The sequence below is a fragment of the Dunckerocampus dactyliophorus genome, chromosome 6 (genome assembly GCF_027744805.1).
Source record: "Dunckerocampus dactyliophorus isolate RoL2022-P2 chromosome 6, RoL_Ddac_1.1, whole genome shotgun sequence".
NCBI lineage: Eukaryota > Metazoa > Chordata > Actinopteri > Syngnathiformes > Syngnathidae > Dunckerocampus > Dunckerocampus dactyliophorus.
Genome location: NC_072824.1, coordinates 28,136,861 through 28,151,713, shown reverse-complemented (window position 1 = coordinate 28,151,713; position 14,853 = coordinate 28,136,861). Strand labels below are relative to the sequence as shown.

Below are 14,853 nucleotides of genomic sequence, written 5' to 3'. Positions count from 1 at the left end.
AGAACTGAAAGACAGCTATAGGGGGCGACTCTGTCAGCTTACGCATTCTTAGCATTACTTCCAGCCATATGTATTGGACCAACAAATAAATGGGCACAAAGCATGTGTCTGTAGGCCTTAGTGATACCACAATTGGCTAACAGCTTACACTTCTATTACAAATTACTATGTATAATATATAATAATATTACATAAAATACAGTGGTGTGAAAAAGTGTTTGCCCCCTTCCTGATTTCTTATTTTTTTGCATGTTTGTCAAACTTAAATGTTTCAGATCATCAAACAAATGTAAATATTAGTCAATGACAACACAACTGAACACTTTATGCAGTTTTTAAATGAAACTTTTTATTATTAAATCCAAAGTTACAAATCCAAAGCTGTGTGAAAAAGTGATTGCCCCCTAAACCTAATAACTGGTTGGGCCACTCTGTGCAGCAACAACTGCAAATCAACTTGCAACTTCACCCATTCAGAGGTGGACTTGCTGGTGTGTTTTGGATCATTGTCCTGCTGCAGAACCCAAAATGATTTCAGCTTGAGGTCACCAACAGATGGCCGGACATTCTCCTTCAGCAGAATTCATGCTTCCATTAATCGCAGCAAGTCTTCCAGGTCCTGAAGCAGCAAAACAGCCCGAGACCATCACACTACCACCACCATATTTTACTGTTGCTATGATGTTCCTTTTCTGAAATGTGGAGTTACTTTTACACCAGATGTAATGGGACACTCTTATGGTGGAGTCATGAACACTGACCTTAACTGAGGCAAGTGAGGCCCGCAGTTCTTTGGATGTTGTTGTGGGGTCTTTTGTGACCTCTTGGATAAGTCGTTGCTGCACTCTTGGGGTCATTTTGGTTGGCCGGCCACTCATGGGAAGGTTCACCACTGTTCCATGTTTTGGCCATTTGTGGATAATGGCTCTCACTGTGGTTGGCTGGAGTCCCAAAACTTTAGAAATGGCTTTATAACATTTTCCACACTGACAGATCTCAATTAATCTCAGTTATGTTATGTTTTAACGAGGGAGGGGGCAATCACTTTTTCACACAGGGCCATGTAGCTTTGGATGTAATAATAAAAAGTTAGGTTTAAAAACGGCATAATGTGTTCAGTTTGTCATTGACTAATATTTCAATTTGTTTGATGATCTGAAACATTTAAGTGTGACAAACAAAAAATGAGAAATCAGTAACACTTTTTCACACCAGTGTATACAGTAGGTAATGTTTTTCAAGTTTTCTTATTTTATATGCAGTAGACCACCGCACATTCACAAGTCAGAATTCGTGGCCCTGGAAATTTGTGGACTTTTGGTAAAAAAAAAAAAAAAAAAAAAAAAAAAGCAGGAAAATCTCGTACTACTGCTTCGGAGTGAGGTGAAGGGGGCCCCACAAAAGACATAAGTGTGGCTGTCATGCTAGCCTGTGACTCTGATTCATCTATTTTATTTTTACCGATCTTATACCTGAAAATGTGTGGAATAAGTGTGTAAGGCCTTACAAAGGCCTTAAACCGGAATTTCACCTTTAGCATTTACCTTGTTTGCTTCCGTCACGAGTGAACAACGGCAATTGAAGAGAGTCTAATCTAATAATTCAATCACTTTTATTGCAAATGTCTTTGATGATTTTTTTAAATGAAACACAAACAACTGCACACTGCCGTCAGGTAATTCTCCAATAAATACAAATCTCAAAGGCTTTCAAGCTCTGACTTCTCCATGACCACCGCCAGCCAAAGGCTGGGCTGCACTGTGTTTGTTTACATGGGCAGTTACACTTCCTGTCCCTCATGCAACGTGTTCCATGTAGGAACACGGTAGTGAGCTTTGTAAAATCGTATGCAATGCACGTAGCGCAGATGTAAACATCATATCCGGTTACGTATAACATACATCAATAAATAGAATAAAACATATAAAATGCAGTTGTATTCCAATGTAAACAACCTTAAGCAGAGTGCAATGATGGTTTCATCTATCTCCTGTGATTTCCAATGTGTTGACAAGCTCGTCGTGAGTGCACCGCTAGCTCGTGATTGGCTCCTGCCTGCTGATGCAGTCCTCTTTGTTTCTGTTGTTTTGTTATTTTTGTCGCAATTGTTGTTGTTGCTGTTGTCCTTGTCTCTCTCTGTATTGTCCGCCTCTTGTCCCCGCACTCCCCCCTCTGCTTTCTTTTCTCTTCTTCTCTATCCCCTCCTGCTCCTGTCCGTTTGCTCCAAATTTGCATAAGAACAAAACGTCAAAGTCAAATAAATTCTGTATAACAGGGGAGGAGTATTTCACACTTTTCCCTAGCAGAGCAAATCTGTTGAGCATGTAAGGGCATTTAGATCAACAATACTATCTGCCCTAATGGCTGGACAGAACAAAAAAAAAAAAAGAGGAAGAGCTACCGTTTCCTCACTGACTCGCAAGCGGCAGAGTATTTAAATGATGGGCAGTAGTTCTGAAGTAAAGGAGATGTCACAAGATTAGAACTTAGCTATAAATTAGCCGTCCCGATGTATAAACTGCAGGGTTTAAAGTTTAAGAAAAAACTAGCGGCTTACACACCGGATCAGTGCCTCAGGCAAAAATGAGGTACAGTCACCGCCCGCCGAATCAACTGTCGTGTCGGTTTTACGTTTGACGTTAGTTTTTCAACTGCACAGACGACGGTGAGCATCAAGTTCAAATGTTCTGGCCAAAATGGTTGAAAGTTTTGTTGTACTTCACCTGAAAAGATGCTGACTCAGCCACTTGTGCTGGAAGGCGATATTGTGGAATATCTTGTGAGAAACTTCACTCGGCTCAGTGCACAAGTCTTGCATGTAGGATTAACAAGCAAACACCGGAGTCACAGTCGTCCAACACCGCCAGAATTGAATGATCAATTCCTGCATCATTTGACGTGTGTTATTGAAATATTTCAATTACTGTTCAACTCGCATGTCAGAAAATTCCATTAAAAAGAAAAGGCATTGTTTCTGCATGAAATCTGTACGCTTTCTTTTTTTTTAAAGTACCGGGCATGGCCCTGTTTCAAAAGTACCAATTTGGCACCGGTATCGGATAATATGCAAACGATACCCAACCCTAGAGTTGACCCTTATTTGCCCACAAGTGAGCTATCAATATACATGTAGCTAGATAGATATAGCTATATATCAGCTATAACGTACACTAGCTCAACGGTTTTCAAAGTCTTACATTGTGCTTTGGAGTCACCAGCTGGTCTTTGTTGCCATCTGTTGAGTTTATGGCATAACTACAGTTTTCTATGGCCTTTTCTGACTCAATCCACTCGCCAATGCCACCCAATCTCGCCAAGACTAACGCTTATAAAATCCCAGTGTTCGAACACTTTGCTATATTCATATTTAACATAGAAAATATACATATATGTAAAGAAACATACTCAGCAAGCATTATTAATAGCAGGCCAAAGAGGTTAACACAGACCACCAGATGCAATGACAACGTCAGCAGATAGCGACGTTTACTTGTGAAAAGTTGTGTAAAGTTAATCAGCTACAAAAAAGCAACGCACCACTCGAAGTGGGAAGCTTCTCAATACATGGCTAGTCTGACTTTGTTTTAAATATTGATGAATGCAGTGGAACTTTGATTAGCGTCATCTGTTCTCCAACCAAAATGTACTAAAACAAATCCGTTTTTCCCATAAGAAACCATGTAAATCCAATTAATGTGTTCCAGAAAGCCAAAAATGTTAACACAAAACAGTTTTACATGCAGAAAACCATTTCAAATGCATATAAATGCCGAATGAACGGGATAAATGAACATTTAATGTTACTTTTACCTTCACTGAAGACGTGATTGTTGACAAAGGCAGGATGTGGCAGCAAGATCAACACAGACACCACATTCATGTTTTGCCATGAGTTATTTCTTGAATTCGGTAGTCTCTGCTTTTCTTTTGATCACTGCGGCAAAATAACCCAAAATGGAGCCAAAGTTGCATGTGCATTTTCATAAAGAAGGTGAGAACCACTTCGTCATTTACAGTGGTGTGGAAAAGTGTTTGCCCCCTTCCTGATTTCTTATGTTTTTGCATGTTTGTCCCACTTGAAATGTTTCAGATCATCAAACAAATGTAAATATTAGTCAATGACAACACAACTGAACACTTTATGCAGTTTTTAAATGAAACTTTTTATTATTAAGGGAGAAAACAAATCCAACGCATGGCCCTGTGTGAAAAGGTGATTACACCCCCCCCTCTTAAAACATAACTTAACTGAGATGAATTATAAGTGTGGAAAAGGTTATAAAGCCATTTCTAAAGTTTTGGGACTCAAGCAAACCACAAGGAGAGCCATTATCCACAAATGGCCAAAACATGGAACATTGGTGAACCTTCGCAACCAAAATGACCCCAAGTGCGCGGCAACGACTCATCCACCAGTTCACAAAAGACCCCACAACAACATCCAAAGAACTGCAGGCCTCACTTACCTCAGTTAAGGTCAGTGTTCATGACTCCACCATAAGAAAGACACTGGGCAAAAACGGCCTGCATGGCAGAGTTCCAAGACCAAAACCACTGCTGAACAAAAACAACATTAAGGCTTGTCTCAATTTTGGCAGAAAACATCTTGATGATCCCCAAGACCTTTGGGAAAATACTTTGTGGCCTGACGAGACAAAAGTTTAACTTTTTGAAAGGTGTGTGTCCCATTAGATCGGGTGTAAAAGAACATCATAGCAACAATAAAATATGGTGGTGTCAGTGTGATGGTCTTCAGGACCTGGAAGACTTGCTGTGATAAATGGAAGCATTCTGCTGAAGGAGAATGTCCGTCCATCTGTTGGTGACCTCAAGCTGAAACCAACTTGGGTTCTGCAGCAGGACAATGATCCAAAACACACCAGCAAGTCCACCTCTGAATGGCTGAAGACTTTGGAGGGGCCTAGTCAAAGTCCTGACCTGAATCCTATTGAGATGCTCTGGCATGACCTTAAAAAGGCACTTCATGCTGCAAAACCCTCCAATGTGGCTGAATGACGACAATTCTGCAAAATTCCTCCCCAGTGCTGTAAGAGACTCATTGCAAGTTATGGCAAACCAATTATTAGGTTTAGGGGGCAATCACTTCTTCACACAGGGACATGTAGCTTTGGATTTTTCTCCCTTAATAATAAAAAGTTTCATTTATAAACTGCATTTTGCGTTCAGTTGTGTTGTCATTGACTAATATTTAAATTTGGCGGATGATCTGAAACATTTAAGTGTGACAAACATGCACCACCTTTTCACACCACTGTATGTGCATTTAGAATTATTTTCTGTATGTACAACTACAGTATAACAGTAAAACAGTAAATACGTGTTTTGTGTCGCCATTTTTGAGACTTGTGGCGTAACTGTGTTAGTTAGCAAAGAACTACATAGTCATCCGCTGATGACATCATAGATGGGTGACTACATGGTTTGCATGTTGTAACAAGCTAACAAGCAAGACTGCTAAGAAGGATGTTTGGTACTTAAAAAAAGAATACATTAAGAACACAGTTGAACTCACACAGTGTATTAATAACATGACAAGATGCGCGCCTTTTTGCATCGGAAAATGTACCAAACAACATTAACTGAAAAACAAACTAACCGGGGCGTACACTAACCGAGGTCCCACTGTACATAAAGTACTTATTATTGCATTTTTTTCTCACTTTGGGTCTGAGCTAGGTATCTTATGCAGAATAAATACTTTTCTTTTATTTCCCGATTTCTCTCGTCTGTGATTAATGCTGCTTATGACAACTATATGAGTTACTTATGAGGGAATGGTCTATGTTTTTCAATATTACGCATGGCAATGCGGGATATTATTGACAAAATAAATATATATTAAAAGGCACAGCTTAACCGGTCATTTCTGGAATGAAATGAGGAATGTGCATAATTCAGGATGAAATTCACCATTATTTATGTCCCATGTTTTTGTTGCGACATATTTTCTATTATACTTGTATTTTTTGGAGCCACCTGTAAGTTAACAAAATGCATTACATTCACACGATCGGGCCTTGTCTAAAATGAAGGTGGTAGGAACTTTAAGAGGGTAACCTACTGTACAAGTCTGTCTCGTCCAGGATCTCTGACTTGATGATTTCCTCGATAATGTCCTCCAGGGTGACAATACCCAGAACTTCGTAGAAAGGGTCTCCCTCACCCTCATTGTTGACCCTCTGAACTATGGCCAGATGGGATTTTCCTAGCAAATCATACATGCACACACAGACACACAAACACGAAGGCAAGTTACAAAGTTAGGGTCATACTGTGATAGTGGAATATAGGTCAAGCAGTGGGTGGTGGTGGTGGTGGTGGTGGTGGGCTGGGAGTTGGGGGAGGTTGGTGTGAGAATGAACAAACAGGCAGAATTTGAGTTAGAATTTGTTCTTAGAGAGGTTCAGAGCGGGATTTACCAAACGTTCTTAAACCATGCATGTTTGCACTCCTTCCCTACTCCCTACTCAGCCACACCTCGTGTGTGTCCCACAAGACTGCAATCTATTAGTGGTGGTGGTGGGTTCAGGGGTGGGGGGTAATGACTTCATCATCCAATTTGCATAACAATTGGCCATGACACATTTGCATGTAATTGGAATGGATGCTGTAGGGGAGAGGAACACCATTACGGGAGACAAAGTGAGTAAAAAAAAACAAACATGAAAAGCACAACAAATACGCTTAATAAATGAACTTCAAAGATCACAAACAAGACGGACCTGCTGCTCATTGAGAAGAGCAATACATGCTTTCATGTCACAGTTGCTGTTCAAAAGCCCACAAGTTTAACATGTGTACGTCTTTGTTTTCGTGATGTCCCGATCGGCTGCCGAGCCGCTGTATTTTGAAGATCGGATAATATCGACTTCCGCCGCTAGATCGGGCCGATCCGGTTGCCGTAACACGTTCGTAACTGGGCCACACTCCAATACGGTAGGTGTGGTATCGCGCCTCAAAGCTGTTTGCCCCTCGACTCCCGCCACGCGCAAGAAGAAGAAAAGGCACCACCACCATGTAGACTTGTCCGCGGTGTACCGTGGTGAAGTTAGTTTCATGTCGGACGTTGGATATTGGGCTCCGTAGCGACACTGGTCGGATCGAGACATCCCTACTTTGTTTCACTGAGAATGTTTTTTGTCAAGCATTATGATTTCGCGCTTTGTTCAGCGGTCCTTAAAGAGACCACGGTTATGTGCTTTTAGGTGCAAAAGTAAAACCCATGTATGACTTTCTCTGAGGCTGCTACAGCTTAATAAATCCACCAAATAGGAAACAAGCTGCTGTCTTCTTTAAGTCGGCTCAGTGCAACGTTTGCAACACAGTGATATGCACAGGAGGGTGCCCGCCCAACATGATTAAACACCTCCAGATTCAAGGTGTAGAAATAATAGAGTGCCCCCGTCTTGGATGTGCTACGTCGCACTTCCTCTAAGCAGTCACAATCAGGGAAGTCAAGCAATAAAAAGTGTACTCCTGTCATCTGGGAAAAATTCATAGTAAAGTCGATCAAAAGTTCATATCATTAAAAAAAATAACGGGGAAGTTCAGACATTTAATCCAAAAAGAACTCTGCTAAGCACCCTCATTTAAAGCACACAAACTTTGATGACCCTTCCTCTTAAAAGCATCTGTATCGACAATCGTTAGGAACCGGATTCAAAATGAGGAATCAGAATCGATACCAGATACCCAACCCCCGTTATGATAGGCTATACAGTCAATGAAAATTGCTATCATTGATGGACAACAAAAATAACTAGTTTTTGTGCGTGTGAGAGAGGCGGGACGTAACACTATTCCATCGTTCAAATGTTGGCGCCTGTTATGCAGCTGGGAGCACCTACTGCATAAAGTCCTTTAAGACAGGGGTGTGAAAACTTTCTGTACTAAGGGCCGCATACTGAGAAGTGAATTCATTTTGATACAGTGGAGCGTCGGTAAGTATCATTCATCCGTTCCCGAAGGTCCGACTCTAACCGAACCAAAATGATTTGGCACTACCCGTTCGCCCTCGCTCATAAACACATTGCAATGGGACTGTCTTTGAATGTAGCTTGTCGTGCCAACTTCGTACAGTAGATGGCATCATGACTCTGCTTCTTAACATGCACCTTGTCTGCCAGAGAATAAGAAGACGAAGCAAGAGGACCTACTTGCCTACTTAGTGAGTGAGCCATATTTAGGGAGTAAGTAATCCCTTGTTTAGCGTGGTTAATTGGGTCCAGACAGGACAGTGATAAGTGAATTTCTGCAAAGTAGGATTCCTTGTAAATGAAATATTTTCATAATTAGAACATAGAAAACATGTTTAGAACCTTGTAAAGTTATTAGAGCCCTCTAGACATGAAGTAACACCCCTATAGTCACCTTTACACTCCTATTACCCAATATAGTAGACATCATAAAAACATAAGCCATTTAAGACATATATAAGACTCGTGCTCATGTGTGTTGCAATAAATGTGTGTGTGTGGACAACAGGAAGTGACATCGGGGGTTCAGAGTTGAGTTTTTGGGCGACGTATCTCTTGAATCTCTTATATTTGTATTTTAGTTCATTTAGCCTTTTTTTTTGCTTCAAAATGCCTAATTTAGGCAAACAAATAAGCAGAATTTGCTTGAATATGCACTTTTTTTTCTTTTTTTTTTACTAATAGGCTGTATTCAACCACAAAACAGCATGATTTATTAATTGCTATGATTTTGACAAAACGTGACACTGTAAAGCTGCGAAATTCAAACCGCGATGGGGTGAGGGACAACTGTATTCAGATTCCTATCTTGCAGTTTCTCTGGTCTTATAGGCACTCTAACATGAAAGCATGTATCGCTCTTCTCAATGAGTACTCATGTGCCGGACAATGACATCATCTACCCCACCAACACAAACAGACTCCAGTTCTGTGGGAAACACTGTAATAACCACTCCAAGAGACAAGCATCTATAGCGAGTCTAGCCGTGCCGAGTTGGTACCGTGCAGTGAAAACGGGGCACAAACAACAAGAACAAGAAGAGAACTGGTCCAAGTGGCCTTAAAAAGAGCAGACATAAACCCAGTGACAGTCAAAGACAGTCACACAGTCCTGAATTTCATCATTGAGCCCCCTTAGCTCCCCTCCCTCCACATCTGTGTTCCCAGGACCCTCCTGTGCACCATCCGCAAAACAAGTGAAACAAACTGCCGCGTATGCAGTCAAGACTGTCAAGCAAAACGCTAAACAAATTCTTTGCCTTTTCTCAGCTTGTGATCATTTAAAAGGAATTTTCCACATGCCCAGGCTAATATTAGCCCCTTCAAAATGAACTTTCCATTCCGCCCCGGCGATATTCTCACCAAGTGAAGGAACAGAACAAGGCGAAGCCTCCGCTGTGTGATCAGATTGTCTCGGAATGGGTCGTTTGCATGCAGATACCCTGGTGTAAATAATGGAGGGTGTCAAATGTGCATGCACGTGTGTGTGTGGGTGTGTGTGTGTGTGTGTGTGTGTGAGTGAGTGTGTTTTTTCACTGAAACCGCAGGTACATTACTCAGAGGATGACATGACATTTTTGTCTAATGCAGCTTTGGTAGAGAGGGCTCATCACTGAACGTTTTATTGCACTGCGGCTCTTTGCTTGCTCACAAACACCATGACAGCACACCAATGGACGGTGCTCTGAGCCTGGAAGGCTGAATGCCACAAAACCGTGTGTATGCGGTGCAGAGCTGCTTTGAATAAACACTCAGGTAATTAACATATGAAGCCATTAGAGTATGGATCACAGAATGTGCCACCGTATTAAGAAGTATTTCAGGCAGGTAACAAAATAACGGGCTAATGTCAGTGACTTCTTCCGAGTGTTGCTTTATTACAAAGATTTTACAAGGACAAAAACACAAACGGACCCTCAGTGGGTTCAAGCAATCAGGCCTTCTAAGTCCTTGAGCATGCAATTACTCTAAACCGCCCAGGGAGGGAATTGCAAATGGCGGGGGGGGGGGGCAACACAGAAGTGTGAAACTGATCAATGTTGGCCCCCGTCACTTTAATGGCATCGACTCAGCTTTTCTTTTCAGCTCTAGAAACATTTATGAAGGCACACTACTGTAAATGCCCACTTTGCTGTTCCAGTCTGTGAGGTACGGTAATAACACTAGAACAGTACAGTACCCTTTTACACAACAAACTGCAGCCGCCACACAAATCCAAAAGAAATTCTTAAAAACCTTCAGCACGCTGGGCGCCACACACGGGAGGCGACATCGCCTCCACACCGTTCATTTTCAATGGAACCTGAGCGATAGGCCGATTATTGCGAGTCACCGTCCAGCCGAGCGACACGCCAAATTGGTGCGTGTGAAGGTTTGCGACGCAATCCCAGAAAGTTGAAAAATTTTAAACTTTTCGTCGCTGTCGCCCAGACGAGGACCAGTCAGCGGGAGTTTCATTGAGCGACCACTGAGCGGACAGGATGCCAATCAGTACGCTCTTGCCGGTAAACATGGAGGGAAAAAGTAATACTTGCCGCATCAGGTGTCCCAGAGCTACTTGACAATTCTAAGAACATAGAGAGATATAAAGACAAAAGCGGCATGGGAACCCGTTGGCACCAGAGTAAACATATCAGGTAAGTTTATATTCATTTACACAAACATTTACTGTATCTAAGTTTATCTCCAATACTAGCAACAGTGGCGGAGCCAGACCTTTTTCATTGGGGTGGCCAAAGTGAGACCATTACTCACATCGGGGTGGCAATAAGTTGATACCTGAATCGTCTAGATGGCCAGTGGGGTTAGTTTCTGGATTCTGCTCCCCATTATGGCGCCCAAACCCGCGCAGGGCATAACATGGAAGCGGATGCCGATCAGCACTCCTGTTTTAACTCTAGACTGCTTGGTTTACATGCCCACTCATGCTGCTACAAAGAGCTAGCTAGATACTGTACATAACAATAAATACATACATAAATAATACGGAACAGTTCACTTCCATTTTTTAGTGCAATAACACATAATAATAAATAAAAGTAATAAATAATAATAAGACATAATAACAATATGACATAATAATATTTATTCATTATAAGGTAATAAGTCCAATCCTGTGTGTGTTTTTATGGCTCCTCCTCTGTTGTGTTGAAAAGCCGCATAGCGTGGGGGAGGAATGATCTGCTCATTCTATCGGTGGAGCAGGACAGTGATAGTAATCTGCCACTGACACTGCTCTTCTGTTGGGAGGTGATGCTGTGCATTGGATGATGCTGGTTGTCCATGATGGAAAGGAGCCTCCTCGGTGTCAAGCTGTCCAGCTCAGTGCCAATGACAGAGACCGCCTTCCTCCCCGGTTTGTCCAGGCATGTGGCGTCCTTCTTGAGGCTGCTCCTCCCCACACACTACTGCATACAGGAGGACACTAGCTACCACAGTCCGGTAGAAGATCTGTAGCAGCTTCTTGTATACGTTGAAGGACGCCAGCCTTCTGTGGAAGTACAGACGGCTCTGCCCTTTCCTGCACAGAGCATCCATGTTGGCTGTCCAGTCCAGTTTATCATCCAGATGCACTCCCAGGTCTTTGTAGGTGTGAGCCACCTCCACAGAGAACAGGTTCAGGGTGTGTCCTGTTTCTCCTGAAGTCCACCACCATTTCCCTGGTCTTGGTGTTGAGGTGCAGGTGGTTTGCGTCGCAGCATTTGACAAAGTCCTGGATCAGTTTTCTGTACTCATCCTCCTGTCCATTCCTGATCCATCCCACGATGGCCGTGTCGTCCGCGTACGTCTGTACACGGCAGAGCTCAGAGTTGTACTGCAAGTTGGACGTGTGCAGGGTAAACAGAACAGAACAGAACAGAGTTTCCACTATTAACAGATTTACAGTATGTGCTGAATCACGCTTCAGAATTGAAGTCAAAGTCAACATAGAGACAAAACGTGACCGGAACCGACCAAAGTCATCATGGAAAACTTACCTACCGCTTGCAATTCATGCAAGATGCGCTTTTATTGACAGCTTGACAGCTCCTCCACAAAATAGGCAGCATCCAAAACATGTACCGGTACTTTGACCCAACTCTGACAAAACGGACTGAGGAGTGAATGAATAATGGGTCCACTTCACTGTGAAGCACGCTGGGTACCTTGAGAAGTGCAATATACAATCAAGCCATTATTATTATTATTGTTCTTGTTATCGTTATTGTTATTATTATTAAATTTGTATTACTCAAATACAAACTCAAATATTACTGTTTTTGTATTACTCCAAAACTTGCATCAAATGAAATTCAGGTTTGTGTCAAATAGCACAAAAATCATTTCACACAAATAAAGGCACAAAAAAAAAGACAATTGACACAAAAGTTTATTTTTCAATAATTACCTATTTTCTAGGGGCGCTTGGAATTGTCCCTCCCCCATATGGCGCCCCTAGTCAATAGCACTCATCACAAATCACTTGAAAATGGACAGTTAATCCATGTAATCGGTATCGGTATCATAAAACCCTGATCGGAGCATCCCCACCTCAGAGCAGATATTGTAACATAAGAAGACCAACGGGCTGAGCAAAGTGAGCAAATGCAGCAAATTCCCTCAGCTGGAAATGTATCTCTTCAGGGAATGCCATCGGAGCAGCGCAATCTTGAAAAAGCCACTCCTGTCATAGTGCTGCCCAAATTATTCTTCCTCCCAGGTCCACCAGGTGCTCAACAAGTGGTGATGCCACCTCCGAATGAGTTACACAGTGATGCAGCGGCGCTTTTATAGTCCATTAAGCTGAAAGTCTGGACGTAACCTGGTCGGGACCAGTTACCGCGGTGATGTAACCCTTTTAAAAGAGAGCCACGTTCGTTGTACAGGCAAGCCTGGCTTTAGACTCAACAGACCTTGCTAACCCACTAAACTCCCTTCGCGGCACGCCCCTCTGCTGTTCCAGCACCCCACGTAAGAAGTAGCTACAGTATACTAGCTAATTAGATGACGCCTATCACCACCTGGTTTACATGCTAACAGTTTTACACTCGGAACAGGCTAGCAAGAGTCAGCTAGTAACCAAAAGTCATATTACCACTGAAGCCACTACATATCATTATATATACATCATATAATGACTGTTTATTATTATTATTATTATTATTATTATTATTGTCAGCTACGCGGAAGTGTGGTCGTCCCCACATATCTATGATGCTTGCAGTCACAATGTTAGCTGTATGTGAGTTCCTAAAGAAATTGACATAGATGTCCAGTGTAATTTGGAAATCAGTCAAAGTAACGTGGACAAAAGCGGATATAGGCATAGTCTACTCCCAGCTTCAGCTTCAGCTTCAGCTTCAGCTTGGACCATCTCTCTCATCTCGCACACCTCTCTCTCTCTCTGACCGTTGTAACTCCATCTGACGAAGTCCAACATCAGTGTATTCCGGTTCATAAAAGTATCTCTTAGTATCACTTTGTCCTAAAAGGAATGTCGGCATCACTTGTTTCATAGTCAGACGTGTTTACTTTCACTAATCCTGCAGAAAAACACTCCTCAGTACGTTTACATCCATTAAAAAAAATATTACATGAATTGGCATTAAACTAGCTTTTAAACATGCATGTAAACACCTCAATCAGATTGTGTTTGGCTTTTTAAAAGTCAGATTAACATACCTAGAAACTAGTTCCCTCTCTTGCATGTGTGTGCTACTGGAGCGAAGCCCGCGTTCTGCGCATGCACCAGTCTCAACAACAGGATGTAACCCGGAATTACATTTGGCCAAGTGGTCGTGACTGAGTAGAACCGGTCGCTCTATGCACATTGCTCGTGGCAGTTCAGGATAATACAGCATGTGTCAATGTTGAGTGGCTGTTGCTTGTAGCTGTTCACGCTAATATGTGCTCATGTAACTGCAGCATAGCTACGATCTAAATTGTTGACGGGTCATCATGAATGTGGAGAAAACATAAGAAGAAGACATAAAGTACAGTACATATGAATACATTTAATATAGGGCAAGAGTTGTCTGGCAGGTAAATGTTTTGCGTAGTGACATCAACGGAGACATAGTTGATAGCACACATGTAGATCGTGCAATTCCTTCTCATGCACATTTGCCACTATGACATGGCGACACGGTTGCCAGGTCTCGCGATGGCACCTCATGTGTAGAAGAGATCGGGAAATGTTTCTTGCATCGTGCATTTACTTGGTAATTAAATACAAGCGGTCAATAAAGGCAAAGTATATCCCCCACTCAAGCGAGCGGGAGTGGCCATTCACCTCCAAGTGTGAAGCAGTCATTCGTGATTCCAGCCCCTGACCAGCAACAGTGCCAAGAAGGCAGAGCTTGGAGAAACTCTTCCATCGCCTGGCAACACCTCGCCTTCCTGACAAAACATGCAGAGCAGCGGTGACCGAAGTGTGGCTTGCCTTCCTTGGGCTTGTGGCACATAGCAGAAATAAAATAAAAAGCCCAGCAAAAAGCAAAAAAGGTATAATGTAGCCAGAAAAAGCTAAAATGTCGATATTAATAACTTGGGGTGTCACGGGACACCCAATCCAAAAGACGAGACAATGCACGAGATCGGGTCCATGAAAACGAGACGAAACGAGATTTTAGCATTCATTTTCAGAAAAGTACAATGAAAAATATGACTGGACAAACAAACTTTTTTTTATTTGACCAAGTCACAAAACAAGGCAGGTGCATTTTGAAACGTTTATTGTCTCACAAAATGACGCTAAATTTTTCAGACGAAATAAACCACTGTTATAATACATACCAATAATAATAATATATCATAATAATGCAATGTTTCACTCTGTAAAGTTGTAGAGTTGCTGTTTGTCACATGCTTTTTCAGC

At 42.1% G+C, this 14,853-nt stretch overlaps 1 protein-coding gene across 3 annotated transcripts in view; it reads right to left on the bottom strand.

Moving 5' to 3' along the window:
• Positions 1-14,853, bottom strand: part of cnnm2b (cyclin and CBS domain divalent metal cation transport mediator 2b) — a 73,419-nt gene that overhangs the window by 13,927 nt on the left and 44,639 nt on the right. For 2 of the 3 annotated variants that reach the window (XM_054779456.1, XM_054779455.1), the window contains exon 2: positions 6,083-6,226. In XM_054779456.1, coding sequence (XP_054635431.1) covers positions 6,083-6,226 — 144 coding nt within the window. Of the gene's footprint in view, positions 1-6,082; positions 6,227-11,224; positions 11,812-14,853 lie in introns of those variants that run through there. The other variant, XM_054779457.1, reaches the window with a different exon arrangement.